Source organism: Eublepharis macularius, chromosome 11, assembly GCF_028583425.1.
Source record: "Eublepharis macularius isolate TG4126 chromosome 11, MPM_Emac_v1.0, whole genome shotgun sequence".
Classification (NCBI taxonomy): Eukaryota; Metazoa; Chordata; class Lepidosauria; order Squamata; family Eublepharidae; genus Eublepharis; species Eublepharis macularius.
The window spans coordinates 37,615,790-37,637,739 of record NC_072800.1 but is presented as its reverse complement, the minus strand read 5'-3'; the positions used below and the strand labels follow the sequence as shown (position 1 = coordinate 37,637,739).

At 41.9% G+C, this 21,950-nt stretch overlaps 1 protein-coding gene across 3 annotated transcripts in view; it reads right to left on the bottom strand.

The window, feature by feature from the left end:
* The window catches only part of OSBPL10 (oxysterol binding protein like 10), a 90,626-nt gene that overhangs the window by 35,069 nt on the left and 33,607 nt on the right, over positions 1-21,950 (bottom strand). For all 3 annotated transcript variants that reach the window (XM_054991310.1, XM_054991311.1, XM_054991312.1), the window contains exons 4-6: positions 20,880-21,071; positions 10,557-10,770; positions 8,730-8,881 (exon numbers count right to left, since the gene is read on the bottom strand). In XM_054991310.1, the coding sequence (XP_054847285.1) occupies positions 8,730-8,881; positions 10,557-10,770; positions 20,880-21,071 (558 nt within the window). The remainder of the gene's footprint in view (positions 1-8,729; positions 8,882-10,556; positions 10,771-20,879; positions 21,072-21,950) is intronic.

The following is a 21,950-nucleotide window of genomic DNA, read 5'->3' as shown; positions in this document are numbered from 1 at the left end:
AGAGCCAGTATGGCATAGTGGTTCGAGTGCCAGACTAGGATCTGGGAGGCCCAGGTTCAAATCCCCACTCTGCCATTGAAGTTCACTGGGTGACCTTGGGCCAGTCACACTAACCTACCTCACAGGATTGTTGTGAGAATAAAATGGAAAAGAGGAAAATGATGTTAGCTGCTTTGGGTTCCCACTGGTGAGAAAAGTGGGGTATAAATGAAGTAAGTAAATGCATAAATAGGAGACAAATTTCCTGTATCTGACAAAGGGAGCTTTGACTCTCGAAAGAGTATACCCTAGAAATCTTGTTGAACTTTAAGGTGCTACAGGACTCAAATCATGTATTGTAACTAAACAATCCCATTTTTAAATACAAGAGGTCTTGCAATACATCTCTTGCCCATAATATTCCAATCCAAGTGACAATAAAGGCAGAAACTTTGCTTAAGACGTACTTCAATGTAACTATATACACAACAGGTTTACCACCAATTTTACTTGCATGCATAATGTTCATCAGAGCAAGATGAAAACAAAATTAAGATTAGTTAGATTACACTGTCATATCTACTAATGCCGCTATCATAAGATTATGTCCTTTAATTCTACTTTTAGTATAATTGTACATTTAATCACTGAACTGTACCTGGGACTTTCCAACAGATTGTCTCAGATGTCTTACTCAAATGCTCAAAGAGGGAATAAGCTTGGAACTGTAGCTTTTTGCCAACAGATTAATTTCACTGTACAACAAATCATTATAGGCTAAAGGCATTTGCAATACTATACAACCTAAAACGGATTTAATCAAGCATAATGGAAAAAGACAGGCCATAGTAAGAAATCCTTTAATTTGTCTGCCATGCAGAGAATGTGCCACACTTGGTAATACTGCCCATGCTCTTGCCAAAGCTGAAGCTGTTCACTTTTGGTTATTGCAGATGATGTTGGTTCAGGGTTATTGTTTAGTTAATCTGGGGACATCAAATACTAAGGTTTACGCCAAGTCTGGAGAAAGATGCAACATACCAATTCCTGGCTTTAAAAACAATCGCAGCACCGCAACAGCAGTGCCCTTGGCATTTCTATTCTCTACAACATGATCTACTGCTAATGAACAGCAAGCGACCGTAGGTTTTAATAGGATGCATTTGATTTACCAAGACCTGAGAAAGCCATCTTGTTTTAAATATAAATATTCAATACAATTCCCTTCTCATTTAGCTAGACCACCCACTAGACAGAAGAGTGATGCAACCCACAAATGGCACAGTGCAGCCTTACAATATGCCACTCACCTTTGGTGAGCATGCAGCTTTCATTGGTAAACAATGTGAGCTCCCATATACAAAAAAATGTACACATCAGAAAAAGGCCTTGGCTAGAACCTTTGTCGCTGATGCTCTAAGACTCTGTCATGCAATTTGGGGATCCTTACAGAACTGGTAGTAGTTTAATGCTGGACCACAGAAAGCAACATCTGCAATCCTGACCACAGAGTTCACAGGAGAAGAAAACTGGAAAACGCAGCTCAATTTGTCAGAGAAAGCTACTAAGGAATGGATGATGGTACAGAGGAGAAATATTGGGGACTGTAGGGCTCACAGCAAGAAAGGAAGACATAAGCAGAAATAAAGACAGGAAGAGTTAGAATGGAGGGTAGAAGAATAATGCAAGCTACTTTGGGTCCCCACTAGGGAGAAAGGCAGAGTATAAATGAAATAAAATGAAAATAAAATTAAAAAAACATTACTCAGTAAATCCATGGGGTAAATTAGCGCCGAGAGAAAGAGAATGGAGGATAAGGGTTAAGGAGAAATCATTTTCTTAATCAGCACACCTGCTGGAGTAAGAGGCAGAGCAAGAAAGAAGAATGGGAGTGGAAGCAAGGTATAAGTAAAAATAAAGGAGAAGGAACTATGGGCCTGAGGCAAGAAGGCTGTGCAGTGCAACCTGTCCTGCCCTTAGTATCTTTTTTGAACTGATGTTGTTACAATGATCATTCTCGTGTAGGCAAGTCACATATGTAGGCAAGACCCCAGAATGGAATGGGGTGTCCTGTCTGGAAACTGATCTGCATGATCTATTTACTTAGAACCTGTAAACACATCCCTTTTAATAGCTTACAGCAGATACTATTTAAAGAGCTTTATGTTCAGGTCTACTCTACACAGGCTTCACCTTTTAAGAGAAAATGCTTCTCACAAGCATTTTGGCAGCATCAAGACAAATATCCTGCCAATTGTTCAATAACGGCTTCAAAAGAGGTTAGTTTACAGTGATGCATACTGGGGCAAAGCGTCTCAATTGACAGTGACTGACGAGGAAAGAGTTCTTGGGGCCGTGGCGGATATCTTGACAAAAATACCAACTGCGTGTACAGCAGCAGAAAATGAGGCAAAATCCATGCCAAGGATTATTAGGAAATGGACTGACAACAGAACAGCCAGTGTTGTCATGCCCTTGTATAAGAGTACAGTACAAGCACATTTTGAATACTGTGTCCAGTTCACTTTGCTCACCTCAAAAAGGATACGGTAGAGATGGGAAAGGTGAAAAAGCAGAGGGACAACCAAAATGATCAAGGGAATGTCTTTTCCACACAGAGGCCAAAGAGTTTGGAAGTTCTCATATTCGGAGGAAAAGATGACTAAGGGAAGAACTGAAAGGGGTTTATAAAATGATGCATAGTCTGCAAAAATTATATAAATATTTTTGCCTTATCCCCAAAATACTAGGATTTAGGAGCACCCAATGAAATTGTTGTGCAGTAGATTCAGAACAGGAAAAAGAAAGTAATTATACGGTGCATACCTTGAGGACCCTGTTGCCATGGGATGGCCACTAGCTTACACAGATTCTAAGACATGTGCATGGCAGTAGATCCAGAATAGCTACTAGCCATGACGGCTAAATGGAACCTTCATAATCATGAGTAGTATACCACAGAACACCAGTCACTGGGGCCAGTAGAAGCATGAAGCTTTGGCCGTTGTTACAGGCCTTCAGGGGCCATCTGGTCAGTCTCTGTGGGGAACAGCATGCTGGACTAAATGGATCATAGGTCTGATCCAACAGGGTTTTTAGGCTCTTCTTAATTCAGAAAACCCTGTCCACAGCATCACAACATTATCCAGTTTATGATTTGATCCCCAACTAGTTGGAATCAGCCACACAACTAATCCCGAAAGATGACAATATAGTAATGAAGAGACCTTTGGGTCACTCCTAACAGCTGACTAACTAGCAAAGGACTGAGCTCATCCTGGGCAAACTGTTCACCCACAGCTTGGCCACAGACACAGATTTAAGTCTCTGGGGTTGGCAATCTCTTTCTGTGGCAGAGCAGGAAGCAAACACTCCCTTACTGTGGAACAGAAACTAAATAGCCTATTTTCCCCAAAGTAACAAGCTTATCTCCACCCCCCCAACCTGTGACACCCACTGAAGTGGCACCCACTCTCAAAATTCTGGAACACCTGCAGGTTCAACAAGGCTGGGACCCTTGTTTATGTAATATGGTACACATATATATCCCTTCATACGGATATTTTAAAACACTCATTGAAATTTCAAGCATATTAAATGACACAATTCCAAAATAACAATAATTACAGCTATGAGGTAAGAGAATTCCTCTATTGCTGGCAGTATCCACCTGGGTCATTTTTAGTTGTAATTTGCAATGTATATGCTGGATGCCAGCCAAACACATCTCCTCCCCTCCCAGTTAGGTTATGACTTCTGATTGAGGCGGTGGCGGTGTACTACATAGTATAACAGAAATTAAGGCAAAGCCAATCGCTAGATGAAATCTGTCTGTAGATGAGATAGTCAACTGACATGCAAATACTCAAGGGAAAAGCTTCACATGACACATGGGTGGGTCCTCACAGATTTCTGTAGCAGGTCATGCTTTAATCTATTTTTCCCCCAAGACCTATCAAGGGTCATTTGCAGAAACATTACATAGTCACAGTATACTTTTAGTGTGAAGTAAAACACACAACAATTAATGCTGTTCTGAAACTAGTTACAAATGCAAAATTAATACCACCTACTAGAAAAGTTATGGTGACAAGCCCAATAAGATGACATGCACAAAAATGAGTTTTAAATGCTGATTTCACTTCAGGAGCTATTGTATGAGACACTCAAAACACTTTTTAAACTTAGAGTACATAAAGCTGCACATAATTTAAACCACAAATCTGTTGTGGAAGTGTACTCATAACGATCTTCTCCCCCAGATCACACTCAAAGGAAAACTGGTTCTGCATGGCATGGCAGCAGAAGCCAACTCTGCACTCAGCTGCTTGGCTGAAGCTGGTGACTCACTTCTCTGTGTAATACTTTCCCCACATTTTAAAAATACTTCTGCTTTGTTACATTCACCCCACCACCAACATAGGAGGACAAACATACATTTAAGTATTCATATGTTACTTTAAACCTTGGTTTCTGTCAGTAAAATGCAGGGGGCAGAGCTCTTTCTAAGGCTGCTTTGGCCATTGAGGAAGGACTCATTAGGGCCAGGCCCACCAGCAACCACCATACAATCTGCTACTGCACAACCTACATGACTGACTCAGGCCCAGCTTCTTGCTATTGTTCAACAGCAGTCACCCCAGTGTGGAGTGTTGTGGAGTGGTTAGAGCTTCAGATTAGGATCTGGAAGAACCATGTTTAGATCCCCAATCTGCTGCAGAAGCTGCCTGGGCGACCTTGGGCCATTCTCACGTTCACAGCCCAAGCTAACTCACAGGACTGGTTTGAGGATAAAATGGAGAAGGGGAGAATGATGTAAACTACTTTGGGTCCCTGTTGTAGAGAAAGATGGGGTAAAAATGAATTAAATAAATAATAAATATACCCAAAGGGGGGCAGATAAAAGGTAGGCTGATGGGTGGATGGGAAGAGAAGGAAGCAGGGGAAAGTTGCCAGGAGGACAGAAAGAGGAAGTAGTGTGAGGAGGGGGATACATAGGAAAATGAGGTGCCCCCTGCAAGTCCCAGCAGCCGGCACCAGAAAACTGGGCCATATTTTTCCGGGTTGCTATGGGGAAGGAAGGAGGGAAAGCTGAAGACAATGAAGTAGATGAAGGATAGATTAGTGGTGGTGGGAACATGAGAAGGAAACAGGAAAAGCAAAAAGACTATAGGGGCTTTCATGGACTGGAAAGCAGAAATAAGGGAGATGGGGAAGATGAGATGCCCTTGCAAGTAAGACCTTTTGGGTCCCCTGGTTGTGATCTTCAGTTAGGCAACTCAAAGATACTATGCTAACTTTGTACCACTCCAGAAACATTCTGATCTCCCCTCGCCCCAAACTTTTCAAATCCATAAATGGCACAAAGAAAAAAATAGAGAGAACCCAAATGTACAAAAGAACAATTTATCTATATGACGGAAAACAGGAATATATGGCTCACTACATCACATTCCACATCAACTCACCACAAAATACAACTTTTAAGTTAACTGGGGCACGTTGTAAGGCAATATGGCATGTCCATAGCAAGTATACATAACTTTCAGGGCAATCTTAAGCAGAGTTATACCCTTTGAAGCCCACAGGGAAACCCCACTGTACAACATCTCCAGAATGCTCTAAGCTCTCAGGAGCTTGGGCAATCCAATTTCTTCTCTCCCCCTCCCTGATTTTGTTTAACCAGCACTCAGCTGTTCTCTTAACATTCCATCCATTCTAAGGACTTTCAGCCTTCAGCAGGGCTTTTTTCAAAAGGCGTTTCTCTTTTACTTAATTTACAAAGTTATATTCTGCCTAACTGGGGAGTCCCTGAGTAAGTAAAGACCTCCATCCTTATCTGTGGGTGGTCTAATTTGGGGGCTTTCATCATCCAGAAGGCAGACCAGGCACAGAACTCCCCCAGAACTAGGCAAGGAGTTTTCTACTTCCCACTAAGTGGAAGAAAGACATTAGATGAAACATGCCAGTGACATCAGGATGTTGTCTGGAATTGCTGTTGTTGTCATCATGGTAATGCCGATAGTTGGGGGTTTTGGATTTGTAGATGACTGGGGAAGGCAATGGCAAACTATCTCGTAAAAAGTCTGCTAAGAAAACGTCGTGATGCGACATCCCCCGTGGGTCAGTAATGACTCGGCGCTTGCACAGGGGACTACCTTTATCTTTACATGGAGGAAAAATGAAAATTGATTCTGAAGTGTGACTACTGTGACAGCATACAACCAGCAGGTGGTGTCCTGTAACATGATAATGATTTTCAAGCACTCTCTTTTCTTTGGGCAAGCCTCTAAGCTGAGATGTAGGTTTATTTCAAAGCAAAAGAAAAAATACAAACCAAAACCAGCCATTAATTTTGAAATGTATATATGAAAACTAATTTACGCAGTTAAGTTTATGTTTTTATTGGCACACCTTCTCCGCTTTCCATCCAATGGAGAGGTGATTTTTAGGGATTGCATCATTCACCAACGAGTTATCTCTGCCAAATTTGAGAGATTCAGAAAGGGGTACCAGTATTACAGGCAATTTAAAATAAAGGCTTGTGAATCTTTTTTGGAAGAATGATGTTGCATCAGGATAACTACCTCTTCAACAACCGCAAAGTGTGGGAAGACATCACACACATCCCACTAGAGATTTTCATATAAACAGGAATTAATTCTGTCAAAAGCAAAACCGATCTTTTAGTTTCTGATATGTGCAGTCAGCAGGGGAGAAAAAAAAGAAACTGACATATGGGAGGCATTCAGTTGTCACAGATTTTTTCGTTTCTGGTGTGTTTCAACTTCAAATGCCTAGAAAATGGACTGTTCACACATTTGTCTGAAATTTGGCAGATATGATACCTTGGGGGAAGGTTAGCATCATTGAAAAGGTAATCCAGGCTGGACAGAAATTATTTTCCACTAAAACCCAAGAAACACAAACAAATAAAATTTTAAGAACAAAAACAGAGGGTATATTTGCATATTCCCCACCTGCAAAAGCAGAAAACAATTTGGAAAACAGGTACTTCACATCCCTAGGGAAAGACAACAAACAGGCTCAAGGAGATTTTGAGCAAAGAGGAAGTAAGGAAAGCAAGTGGACAACACACATCACAAGACCTGCCCAGGGTCTGGACAACAGTCACCAGGACCAGTGTGCATTAGCAAGAGATAAGGTTTTGAATAAGGTGTACTGCAAACAACTGCATACACTGCTGCTCTCAGGGAGGCAGAAAACACATTCATCTCATCTGAACGACCAGATTTGATTAAGTATAGGCATAAACAGTAATACTGCATTGACCTATATAATAAGACTCGTGAAAATGAAAGCCATTAACATGGTGATGAAGGTCATTACTTTGTTATTAAAGCAGTTCCTTTGTTATCAAGGCACCTGTGGTTTACATGCTCCTGGATGAAAGTGTCGTACATCACTTCCAAACGGTTTAGTTTTTCAAAGTGAGCAATAAATCCCAATAAGGCCCAGGGGCCACCTCCATAAGTGAACTGCAAGCAATACAATTAATTTATATCATTCATCCTACTGTACTGGCTGCCCAGTTCAAATATGCAGCAACATTTCCTATTCAATTCCTAATTTGACATGGCCTTTGGAAACGATTCATCAGCAAGAGAGTGTTTTCTGCCCATACTCACTTTCTGCAGTTATTTGCTTCACTGCCCAGCGACTTGAATAAAGGTCTTGCACACAAAAATCTGCCAATTAGACTATAAATATGCTTAAGGTGAAAGCCAAGCACTTGAACAGACACACACAACTCATTTACCCATCATCAGCATCTATTTACAGGGCCTTTATCATCCTGGGCTACAAATATCACAACATGCATAGTTATTTTTATTATATATAACAACAACGTGGGTGGCATGTGCTGATTGCCAAAACTACATAATTCGGCCACTTGCAAACAATACTGTGGGACTACAAAAGATATACAGGAAAAACTCATAAACTTAGTGCCTATCAAGAAGGCAGTAAAATGAGTCCACCCACAACTGTTGATATACTCAGAAAAGTCCTTAGGTATGCAGAGACATACTCATTTGTGAAAGAAAACCACACACCCCATCCACAAAAAAGTTTCATGAGGGTTGAGCTGCTGCTCCTTGCCCTTGAAATATCAAGAGCCAGCGAGAATTGGGAGGGGGCGAACCAGATCAAGATGAAGATGGGAAAATGCCCTGCTCAAGTTCCTTAGCAATATCCTGGAGGAGGGTATTTTGGCTGGGGAGGAAGGTTCCAATGATTTCTTCTCCTTTCCCCAGCTACCTAATACCAACATTGGGGTGCGGGGAAGGGGGATGTTACAGCATATTATGTTAGCGTGTACAAGAAAATGTTAGAGGAGTGCTGCACAACAAAGCTGCATAAATTGTGACACACATGAAAGTCATATCCCCGCATCAAAAGAAGCACAGGAGGTACCCAGATAAAATGACAACCAGTAATCTGCAATGGAACAGCAAGGTCCACACAAAATACTCCATGACTGCCATCCTGTACCTTACCAACATTTTTCTCTAAGCTACATCTAGTGTTTAGAAGAAAAAAATACAGCTTCAGAAAACGACATTAAGAAAGGAACAGCACTTAATAGAAGCATGTTCGTATTCCAGTTATAAAGAGAAGTCGGCATTTATTGAGAATAATTCAGTCTTTAACAGGTCATATCATACCACCCAGGCCATATTGTACAACAGTACAAGTTTTAAAAGTTGTATATATACCACACTCACCTCTGTAGCTGGTTGTACGTGTTCTTCCTGTGTTGCAGTTGGTACTATTGCCCATGTAAGACTGGCACTGGCAGATGTCAAAGAACTAAGGGCACCATTTTTCAGTGGTTCTGCAGAATGAGACTTTGGCCCATGCCATCCTAGGATGTTTTCTGAAAGAAAAGACAAAGTTATCTGCAATACATGTTTTTTCAAGATGTGTTCTATTCACTCTCTTTTGAGGGATCCAGCCTAGACAGCCAAAAACTTTATTGTGTGACCCAGAAGTGAATTCTGGGAAAAAAATCTATTTATTCCAAGATTGTAACCTCAAAATACAAAATAATCACAATCAGAAAACTTGTTATGTTGGCATAAAAACAGCAAACAAGCACCTGAGATTTTTTCACTGTCATAGCAGCAGCAATTGAAACAGAATATCTGCTTCAAGTACAAGAATATAGGCATAGATGAAAATGCCAGATCTGTTCTGAAGAAGGAAACACTCAAACTGGCTTCCACTGCGCTTCTGAAAAGAAGACAGGGCTTTGTGACATCACAGAATGCTAGCAAGATTTTTTTTCACTCTAGACTTTTGTGATGGAACAAAGGAAGAATGCCAGAAGCTATACTTCTGTGTTGCCCAGCAAGGGCTTAAATCCCAGTTTGTCGTTTTTAATATAAAACCAGTCTTCCTTCAAGTTGCCTTCCCAAAGCAAAGAGGTACATGAACCATCATGTTCAAGCTACCCACAGACCAGTGAATACTCAGCAAACCATATCAGTAGCCCATGTCATGCCTATACTTGTCTTAAAACAAGGAAGCTGTTATAGCTGTAGCACAGTGAACCAGCACTCTACTGGTTCAAATCCCACTACTTCCATGAGTTCAGTAGGTGGCCTTGGATAAGCCACTCCTCTCAGCCCCAGCTCCCCAGCTGTATTGTGGAGATATTAATGACACTAACTTGTTCATCTCTCTAAGTGGGGCACTAATCTGTCTAGAAGAGTGGTATATAGGCACAGTGGTTGTTGTTGGAATCTGAATTAACTAAATGAACACTGGAGATTCACCAAGCAGGCTTGAAATCAGAACATTCATGGCTCTTTATAAATGTAGTTATGTAGAAACAATCATCAACAGAAATGTCAAGGTATGGCTGAAAACCGAAGATTTTAGACATTTTATATTTTCAAGACTTTGAAACGGTAGAACACTAGTTGTGCAAACTGTACCTGGGTGCTTTATGATCTTCAAAGGTCTGATGAACTGAAAGATCATTCCCAAGACCAGCGTAAGGTCTACACATTATTACAATTTGACTGGAATACTAAAGGGATGCTGGGCCAGAGAAAAAACAAGGAAAACCAGGATTTGTCAAGACTCAGCAGGATTTGAGCAATCATCTGCAAACCATATCCTGTTTTTCCACACACTATACTGTCATAGTGAGCTCAGTTAAAAATATAGGTAAATGCATTTCTACTGAGACCTTTCATAAATATTCCTGAAATGCCATTAGATTGACATGTGACTGGCAAAGTGGTTGATCATTCTTTCCTAAGAATGTATTTGCCTACATTTGCAAGTCTGATTATCAAGCCACACAAAAGAGAATTCTTCTTCACTTAAAATCCCATACAAAGTAATTAAGTTTTAAATTCACCACAGAAAGCTAAGTGCTGACTTGGTTCATGAGTCACCAACAGGGAACTAGATTAAGTCATCCATTACCTTTCTCCTACTCTCCACATTTTGGTTAAAAGTCTTGTTGTGTATGGTTTGCTATGAGTGGAATTTTGTTACTGAGGAAAAGGGAAGTCTACCATAAAAATGGTGTTGCTCACCTGAAGCCAATGACCTGTTACTACTGTGCTGGCTCACTTGGTGTATGCCCTGTTGTAGCAAATGCAGGCATTCCCCAAGGCAGCTGAGGGTGGCAGCAGAGGTAGCTTTTAGAAGTAGCAAGTCTTGATCCAAGGCAGAAAGAGGACCAGAACCTGGGAGGGATTCGATGGCTTGCACAAGGCTCTTCTGCTGTCCCTCCACTTGGCTCATCATCTGCAAAGTATATGTACACATATTTACAGTACAAATACATTCACACACAAAGCAACTTGTCAAAAGCCAGATCATCATAAGATATGCCAAAATAACACAAAGGAGGAGGCAACAGCCAATGCCTTTACAGCTCACCTCATACACAGCTAGTGGGGGGGCACAGGAGGAGGGCATGTGGGGCAGCAGAATGCCTTGAGGTGGCTCTGACCCCCACCCCATCCCCTTCTCTCTCACATGAAGAATATTCCAGAGCTCTGCGTTGATATTTGAAAATCTTGTAAAATGGAGGACCTTAGAGAACAACCGACTCTTATCAAGTCTGCATATTGCTACAGTCAAGATCCTGTCCCTCCCCCTCAGAAGAGGGCTACTACAGATAGTGCCAAACACAAATTTCGCAGACTATCAAGGTCAGCCAAAACCTGTGGATCTATGGCTATCCATACATTTCCACCATTTAAACAAGTCAAACAATACAGATTATGTGCAAAAGGATAAACTGACAGAAATTGGACATTAAAAATGGTCACCCTCAGAACATTCTGAAGCCAAAGTTAAAAGTACTGGGCTCCAGCAAATAACAAGGTTGAATGGGAACTATAATGGAAGGTACAAAATTGAAATTTACTTGCAAATGTGACTCTCGGGGGATCTGATTTCAACAGATCCACAAAATTCTTAGGCTACGACAGAGGTCGCTCTCTCTCTCTTTAGCTGTTTATTTACAGTACTGATGTTACTAAACATATGCAGCCTATCAGCAGCTGCTGCTAGCTGGGTGTGTGATCACCAACGTTCATTAAGAGTACATTTTGTTCTGTCTTTCACACTCGTACACACTTCTGCTGTGACATACCTACAGCCCTTTTACATTACTTGATTTTTGGCATCACTTTGCGGAAACAGGAAGAGTAAATTCTCTTCTCTGTATTACCTGCCTATCCACTTCAGCAACTACTTTATGCTTCTAATCAACATGAAATTGAATGGCAGCAGAAGCAGTATTGAGCTTTGCTTCCCCATCACAGTACTGAAAGCTTTGACTTTGGAGTTACGGTTATCACTGTAATTGAGGCCCGACTCACTTTCCCCTTTCAGAGTTACAGCCAATAAGTGAGCAGTAATGACAAAATTAGGTCACTAGAACTACAGATATAAAAATGCTGCCTGAAGAAGGCACTGCATTACAAAGGAACAACTCCTTTCTCTATTCTCCTTGGGCTAACTGGGATTGTGAGACATTTCAAAGTAGTAACTATAGTTTTTGCCTTATCCACTTCTGCTTCTGCCCTTATATAAACAAGGAAGCTCAAAGAGGATTTCACATTGATGAAGTACGGTCAGGGAGAGGGGGTAGAAATTACTAAAGGAATAAACACTGTCTTGTTTCACTATGTATAAGGCACAAATGGCCACTGTATACACCTGGATACAGTTTTGCTATGCACATGAGCCCCATGAACTTAAAAGAAACCATAACCCAAAATTTTAAAAAACATCATCATTGGCTGCCTCAATCATCCAGAGAGATATTACATTATAATATATTTTACAACTTTTGGGGAGGGGGGGGGTCAAGCTCATATTCAAACACAAAATACAGAATTGCATCATAAATCTGTATCCAAGGCAGTACTATATTATACACACCCCGGATCCAAACATGCTATGACACACTCCCCTTCACTCCCTCATTCTGAGGTAGATTTTCCCACCAAAAGCCAGGATTGCTTGCTGTGGCTGAGCAGCCCCAAGTAGTGTGTCTGTTTGTGGCTTTAAAGTTCTTTTGTGTCCCATCCTGATAAGCAGTTATAATTTTAGATTTTTAGCCCATTTCAGAAACGTGATGGGAGAAAAGCAGGAGCCCTCTTCTTCTGTGTGAAAAATGACACTGGAGACTGTATAACATTAAAAAAACCAACAATTTTATTGAACATGCATGGGTGGAATAAGGGCAGTCAGGGAATGAAAGAACTGAGGTAAAAATCATTAGTAGAACAGATTACTCTTTAAGTAACAGGCAAAATTAAGTTTTCTTGCAGCTTAGTTTCTAGGTTCTTAATCCTTGACAGCGAGAGGTATTTTGTTTAGTACTTTGGTTACAGCAACAACGTTTCTTCACAGAGTTCCTTTTTACAACTCAGGTTTCCTGACATTAGCTCACAACTACACCAGACCCGGGGTCCTCCTCAGAGCCAAACTCCCTTTTGGCACTGGGCAGGAATTAATCTTCTTCTCCAAAGAAGAATGAACACTTCTTCACTTGGCTTGAATGGGAGTCTCCACTTACTACCCACTCACTCTTGCCAAAAACACGCCCCCCCCCCCGGTTCTATTGCGGCTGTGTAAAGGAGTTTCGGCCTGTGCTGGCTTTTAAACTTGGAATTCTTAACTTGAAATCTCCCTCAAGGCAATGATGTTACAGTTAGGGCAAAATCCTTCTTTTCCCTCACACCAGATGGGAACCTGTCTGACCTTCCCTGTTGATCTAACCTCTAAATCCTCTCCTCAAAATCCTGTCAGCCACCAACTGTCATCCTGAAGGCTTGTTCTGGCTGGCCAATCAGAAATGAGGGAACAACCTATCAATCAAACTCATATTCCAGGCAATTGTTAACTCCTTCCTCTCCAGCTCTCTAAGTGCTGCACTTAGGAAATCTTCTTTAAAGTGAATTCCATAACACACGCACACATACATAGAGTGTGATATGCTGGTTGGCATGCCAGACTGGGATCTGGAAACCCAGGTTCAAATCTCTATGACCTTGGACCAGTCACTGTGTCTCAGCCCAGCCAACCTCACAGGGTTGTTGAGAGGATAAATTGGGAATGTGAAAACCATGTACACTGCTTTGACCAATTTGGAAGAAAATCAAGATTAAAATGCACAGGATTAATAGCACACTCACCCAAACTATACCTACTGTAAAATCTTTAGCTGACAAAAGCTAGTAACAATACATTTTCTTACTAAGAAAAGACTGAAGTTGTCATATAGTCAATGCCAATGTGATTTCAAAAATGTATTTGAATAAAGAATATTAAAAACATAAGTGAATCTAAATAATATTATAATATTCTTTTGGAAAGTGTCAGCAAAGACCATTACATACAGACATCCATGGGCTTGTTCCTCTGACAGTCATCATTTCATCTTCCCAAACTCTACTTAAAGAACCATTTGTATTCATCATGACAGAATCATAAAACCACAGTGCATGTGACATGATAATAGCCTTATAGCCTTGCCCTATTCCCCTATTCCTGAGGTGCTCCATCCAACACTGAGGGGAAAATGCAGTATGCTCAGTACTTAGTACAAGATAGCCTATATTTTAGCTATTCTGGACATCATAGACACTATTTTGCCTCTCATTCCAAATCTGTCTTGCAAACTCCATTTCAGTTCCCCCACAAAGATATTTTAAGCTAATAATCAATAGCACCACAAGTGTTTTGTCTCTTATTCCATTCCTCCATCTTTTTTTGTTTCTTTTTTGTTTTCTTGAGGTTTTTAGAAGCATTCAGGATAAACCACATGTCCATTAGCAAAAAAGGGTTTTCTTTTTGAGGGGGCCCTTCCACTGAAGAGAATGTAGTATTCATATTAAATGCCTCATTCTGGACATGTCAGTCCAGTTCCATTTCTCCCCATCCCATCCCTCAAGACAAGTTTGAATATTTTGGTTAAAAACACAGACTTTGATAGACACGTAACAGTTCAACATGTTTCTGCCACAGCCTGAGTCATTAATTCCTCTAACTGGGCCTACCACTGAAGCTTGCACTCCTAAAATATCTCTTTAGAAGATAGCAAGATTACAAACCCTACATAAATGAATGTAGCAAGTTATCAGAACTTAATTACCCTAAGCTTATTCAGTCATGCACAGCTTCAACAAGCATTCAATAATTTTCATCTTAATTCACTAAATCCTTTTGGACATTTATTTTAAAAAATGCTGAATGTGAAACTGAACATCTAACAATGACAGCCACACACTTATAAGAATGACCATTGTTGGTACACAACAGGAGACTCCACCAAATGTTACATCATATCTGTGCAGGTTCAGGGTGATTTGGTGTGCAGGGCCAGGGTGATTTGGATTTCTCGATTTGGATTACCTGAATCAGGGGGGAAATTCGGAATAAAGGGAATTCCGAAGTGGCAAGCCACTTAGGAATACCCGATTTGGAAAGATTCGGGTTTGTTTCGTAAAGATTCAACCGTTATTTTCAATGTGGAACATGCGCCTGGCTTTTCGGGAGCCTGGAGGGACATTTTCTTTACGAATCAAACCAAACTTGGTGGGGACCTTCTCCTAACTCTCCTCTAATGACCCCCCAAGTTTCAGAATGATTGGACTTCGGGGGGCCATGTTATGGCCCCCAAAGAAGGTGCCCCTATCTTCCTCCACTCTCCATTATTCCCTATGCAGAAAAACAAGGGGGCTTTCTAGGTGGCTTGGGGTGGCATTTTGCAAGCAAAATGCACCCAATTTTCAGGGGACCTGCTCCTACCTCTCCTCCCACCCTCCCCCAACTTTCAGGGAGATTGCACTTTGGGGGCCATATTATGCCCCCCCAAGAGGTGGTTCTCCCACCACACCATTTTATTTATACTGTGGGGAAGACTCCCACACAGCAGAAACAAATGGATTGTGGCTGCCAATGGCCACAGCCACAGTCCAGCTACTACATACCCCAAGCAGCCCCTCAGAACCCCCCTCCCAAAAAACTAACCACCCCTGCAGTAACTGGCCAGCCACTCTCCATTGGTTCCTGTTGTAGGAAAATACAGGTTCCCACAGCATGGGAATGGTCCCTGGCAGCCCTGTAAAATGAGGGCACCACGGTCCTGCTCAACGTCGTGCAAGCAGGGATCGTGTACCAGAGATAGGCATCACGGAGCAGCCCCTGGAAGCCGAAGTGGTCAACTAAGGAGAATGGCTGACCATCTACTGCTATCATATTGATGATGTGGCGCATGACGCGCCGGGTCGCCTTCTGGATCCCCCCTCTAGGCACACTAGCACCCTGCGTACCAAGCATCTCCGTCAAAGAGGCTTGGCATCCCTGTCCTACAGGAACCCGTGAGGGGGGAGAGCACCAGAGGAGCCTGCCTCCTTCTGGCTAGCTGGCAGCTGTGTGGTGCCACTTGAACTCTCCCCCCGAAGAAGCACCGTCTGGTGTTGCCTCTTCAGGTGGTTCTGCATTCCAGACATAGAGAGATGTTTCACATCCCTCCCACAACTGATCTGTTGCCTACAATGCTGGCACTGGGCAAACCGGGGGTCTTCCATTCTCTGGAAGTGACTCCAGATATCGGAGATAATGGGGGGCCCACACCGCACAGGGGAGGCACTTACAGGCCCCCCAGGAGACACCTCCTGTGAGGTACTCGGGGCAGACACACCATGTCTCACTCTCAGCTGGGCAGTTGGAGATGGATGAGGATGAAGGGGTAGAGATGTGGGCTCTTCCACCAGTCTCTTCCTCTTCCTCCAGCACCCTTTCCTCCTGCACAGCCATGAGAGGCCTGCTGCTGGCCTCAGAGAAAACAAGGGAGGACTGCCCAGCAGAGGGTTCCTCCTGCAGTTCCTTCAACATCCACCGGGTCCCTGGGGTGAGCAGGAATGCAGGAAAAATCATGTGTCCCACGTCCATCCCAGGAGGCACCACATGCTGCCCCTTCTCCAGCAGCTGGGTCTCAACCCCTGGAGGAGGGAGAGCCTCAGCAGCAGGCCCCCACCCAGTGCCAGCCCCTGCCTCAGACACCTGGGTTGGGGGTGGCCCTCCAGCAGCTGCCTCAGGAAAGAGGGCATTGTGAACCCACTTCCTGTCACCAGAAGCCAGGCTGGTGAATGGCAGCAGGGGAGGGCCTTCTCAGCTCAGGTGGGGGGATCGCTGCAGCACTCCCCCTCCCCCTCCCCTCCATCCCTCTAGACTTACCACTGGCCTTTCCCCCGGGGCCCTTCGCAGCTTTCCTCTCACTCATGCTTCCCCCTTTGAGCCCACACTAACTGCAACCAGTGGTGTATATGAGACTATATATGATGTATATGCATATTTACCCTTTCCTAGGATTTTAAATTGGGAGTCTTAGGTACTATTTATTTAGGATTTGTATTGGGTATATTTATTACACTTATTAAGCACTTTAGGCACTGTGCACTTTAAAGTAAAAAATAAAAGAAGCTATAAAAATAAACAAAATATATTTAATAGGACAGTTTGGATTTTTTTCCCCTTCAGGGGGCTTTTGCCTTCTTTCTCACGTGGTTCAGTCCCGAAGGAGCCCTTTAATTTCCTCAATTGAATTCAGTGGAGCAAAGCATCCTAATATTAGACTTGATTATGGATCAGGCTGCAGAATACCAACTACCACATTTAGTTCTAAAAAAATTTACCCACCCACACCCATTTATCCTACACATCCCTATGACACAGTTATGATAAACCATGCCTATAATTGCTGAATTTAACAAAGACCATCATAGTGATACAAGAAAATGAGGCAATCTCAATAAGCCAGCTTTGCCAAATGAAAATATTAAAGCTTTTTAACTTTCACAGAGCTCTGGTAGGTTGAAGCTAGAGTAGTGGCATCTCTCCCATTGATGGAAACCAGTATAGTTACACAGTTCTCATTTTACCAACCTATCAAAGCTTCACCTGGAACAAGCCAGTACTTTTAGCAGCTACCTTATGGAAGGGCTTTTTTCAATGCCAGCAATGTTCAGAATACCCATCTATATTTCCTGTGCATCCCCTCTCTAGCACTACATTGTTGCGCTGCCATCCCCCACTGTAAGCAACAGACCACAACACTCCATCTATATTGACTGCTCAAGTTCTGGCCAGTATTTTTTTACAGGAATGGCAAATCTACAAATACTGCGAAGTTATTTCTGGGCTAAGTCGCAATCCCAGAACTGCATGGGAGTTGTAGCAAAAGCCAGTTGAAAAGACTGAGTATGATACACTTACAGTATGCAACTATTAAATCTCTGTGAGAAAGACAGAACATAAATGGCAGCAAATAAATAACTAAATAAATACTAACAAGCGATTTCACATATAGCAGTAAAGGTCTCCATGCTTTCCTTTAGTTGCAGTATCTAAGAAACTAAACTGCACTCAAGCTTGCATGCTTTATGTTGAGCTTAGAGGGTCTCTCATCAGAAGTCTATTCTTTGTTTATGTAAGAGTCTATTCGACACACATACACAAGATGAACATTTTCACCAACTAAGTTCCAGCAGGCCTCAGGAACTTCCTCTGTACTTATAGGCATAGCTTTCAATTGTCCATTTTGGTTTGCCCCCACCCCACATTTTACATGGATCCACATTCTCTTTTCAAGTTATAGGCAAATAGAAACTGGATTTTTAACCATTAGCACCTCAAAAATCAGAGATCTAGCAGAAGGAGCGAGACTTGAATAATCTCCTCACTCTTCCAGAAGACAACTGTCAATCCAAAGAGAAGTCTAATCCTCTCACATATTCCTTCCTTGGCCATCTTTTTTCTAAACTAAAGAGCCCCAAAGTCATTAGCTTTTCTTTGCAGGGGTGTTTCTGCTGCTTGATCATTTTGACTGCCCTTCTATGCACCTTTTCCAGGGTTACAATATCCTTTCAGAAGTGGGATGAACAGAGCTATACTCAACATCTCTAATGCAGCCACACTGACTATGAAATCTGCCATTTTGTTTTTAATCTCTTCCCTACTATAGAATGCACTATCTCTACCACTGCTGTTCACTGAGCCAGTATTTTCTTCAAATTATCCACCACAACCCTAAGAACTCTGTCCTGGCCAGTCATCACTAGTTCACATACACAGTGATGAGGAATTTGTTTGCTCCAATGTGCATCTTTAATGGAATTCACTTTAAAGTAGGTTTCCTTAGTGCAGCACTCGGATAGATGGAAGAGAAGGAGTTAACAACTGCCTGGAATGAAAGCTTGATTGACAGGCTGCTCCCTCCTCTCTCTGTTTAGCCAGTCAGAACCAGCCCTCAGGATGACGGTGCTGAAAGAAGGATTTTTTTTAGTTCAGTTGAGTATGTTTGAGAGTCTGAGGAGGAGGGTCAGACAGGTTCCCTCTGAAGTGAGGAAAAGGAAAACATTTGCCCTAATTGTAACAACCTTGTCTTAAGAAAGACTTTTAGTTAAGAATTCGAAGAATAAAAGCCAGCACAAATTAAAACCCTTTTATACAGTCACAATAGAACTGGGGGGGGGGGGTGTTTGGCAGAGAGAGTGGGTAGTAAGTAGAGACTCCCATTCAAGTCAAGTGAATAGGGTTATGTCTTCTTAGGTGAAGAAGAATCATTCCTGCCCAGTGTTTAGAAGGGGGTTTAACTCTAAGGAGGACTCCGGGTCTGTTGTAAAGGGAAAACAATGTTGAACTAACGTCAGGACACCTGATTTGAAAAGGGAAATTGTGAAGAAATACTGTTGCTTTAACCAAAGTATTAAACAAAACACCTCTAACTATTAAGGACTGAGCCCGCTTGCGGGGAGGGCAGGCTTTAAATCAAATAAATAATAATAATAAATATTGAAACTAAGCTGCCAAAAAACTATTTTGCCTGTTACTTTTAAAGTGTTCTACCAACAAATTTTACCTCAGCAATTTCATTCCCTGACTTCCCATATTCCCTTCCTGCATGTTCAATAAAGTTGCTGTTCATCATTCTCCCCTTTAAAAAGAGTTTCTACCAATTTACCCTGAACAGACATTAGGCAACTAGTCTGCAATTTTCCAGATCTCCTCTGGACCTCTTTCTAAATTCAGCATTACATTTGTACCTTTCAGTCCTCTAGAAGCAATGTCAAGTTCAGAGATGTATTTTTGTTAGGAAATCAGCCACTGCACATTTGAGTTCTTAAAGAACTTATTTTTAGACATGAAAAAGAGAATATTGTGCTTTTAAACTCAAGCCCCTGCTCTACAGTTGGAGCCAGAGTTTGACCAGCAATAAAACATCTGTTTCCACAGCTGTGAAGAATCTAGTCTGATACATGTTTTCACTGCCCTTCCTCTTAGGGATTATTTGTTGCTTGAACAGATGGACTCCTGCTTGGAGTACCGCAACCTTGCTGGACCTGCACAGATAGGTAACTCTAGCCCCTGTTTTACCTTCTTACTATACTCTTTTGGCTTCTTATCTCCCCCTTCTTGAGAACAATACATTGCACATTACATTGGAATATCTGACTACTCATATGGGCCATCTAATGCTTGGTGTTATCTCTGAATGCTTTATTATTTTGACCACTCACATTTGTGAATTCTCCAGCACAGCTGCTTATACTATTCCCCTTGTTTCTGTTTTCACTCTCCAGATTCTCAATATTCCTACCAAGTTTGTAGAGGAGTTTCATTGCTTTTTCAGCATATCCTCTGCAGCCCAAATTGGGAGCTACTTTTATGATGGATATAAAAACTAAGCCTGAAACTTCTCTCTTTAGCCTAGAAGTGAGGCAGCTGAAAGAAGGTTTCTCTTCCATGTGATTAAGCAGGAAAATGGGCTGTTTCACACTGACATGTATAGGGTACATGTATTTCCCTGATATGCCCAGTAAAATGGGTGATTATACTGCAGACTCAAACTCATACACAGCCAGCACCTCAGGTGGGGGCAGTTGGAATTTTTGTCCCAGGGTCTGCAGTGGCTCTCAGAAGCCCTGCTCTACACTATGTAGGACCTTGTTATTTCATTTCTGAATAGCAGCTCCAAATACAGTATTCTCTGCACAACAGGAGCCAATTCATTATCTTCCTTCTACAAGGACAGACCTCAGTGAGGAAAGAGAGTTATGTCTTAAACAGAACACATCACACACTTTTCTTAATAGGGAATACAGTACATACTTTTCAGCAGGCCAATCATAATTAGTTTGCTCAGTACCCCAAAATATACTTTCCCTTGAACTTTATATACAATGCTGCGCTACAATAAGGTGACCTCAGTAGTTATTTTAAACCACAAGGACTTATTTCATGCCAAATGATCTGTATTTTTAGAACTGTAAGAACTCTAGAGATTTTTTCTGGTTTAACATGCTAAAAAGAAAAAAGCAGGCATTTCTTACCTCTCTGACTTCATGTAGATGGCCAGGACACAGTGCCTTGGCTTTTCGGGCTACTGCAGGGGATTTGTGATGTGTAATTGTGACCACTGGTGGGCCACTCGGGTTCAGGATTTTCTGGGAACTCGGAGATGTGGAGTTGGTTGATCCATGAGGAAACAAAGAAAGGCCTTTCATTCGTGAAGATGAAGAGCTCTAGAATGATTAGAAGTTAACATCCATTACGGTGACTGTATAAGAAATGTAGATTTCAAATCAAGGATGAAGTTTTTTGTAGTTTTGACTGTGAACGTATCAGCAAACATTCAGTGTAAGTTTCTCTATGGATTCCCCACTTTGCTCCCCTGAAAACCTGAACATAGGCCATACAAATGCTCAAGACCGACTGGCATCAAACAAATGGAATTCTATGAAAATCAGACAGCTGTACAAAGTTTCAGAAGGCCTTCTTACTTAGCAAGTATGTGCAGCACCAGGTTTAAACAAGCAGAAACATGGAGGGAGCCAACAACAATCCACACACATTATGTTAATAGCTTCCTTCCTCTTCCATATAGAGAAAACTCCCTTTATCTCTTTGCTTCCTCCCTCCAACTTCAACCTCTTGCCACTTCCCCCTCTACAGCCCATGACACTGCCCCCACTACACTTTCTCTCTGAACAAATTATGCTTATTTATCCAACAGTTCCCATGACCTCTGCCTTCCCTCTCCCTCCTCCTGCACCATAACCAACTAGCTGACCATTAACAATGATGCTCTCTGTGCCATCTCCCATAGTTTATCAGCATAATCCCAGAGCTTGAAGATGCCTAGCAGCTATCCACCTGAAAACAGGCACATAACACAAGATCTCTGTGGCCACCTTGAATGATAAGCAAGTTAGTAATAGTACCAAGCTGTCCTTTAAATACACTGACACTGGGCAGTTTAAGACTTTAAAAGTAATTACTAATACTTCTGAATTGGGCCTGGAAGCAGATGGGCTGCCAATGTAGCTCTTCCAGAACTGGTGCAGAAAAAAAAATGTGGCACTTCATAAACTCATACTTCATAAACTTCACTGCCACTCTAC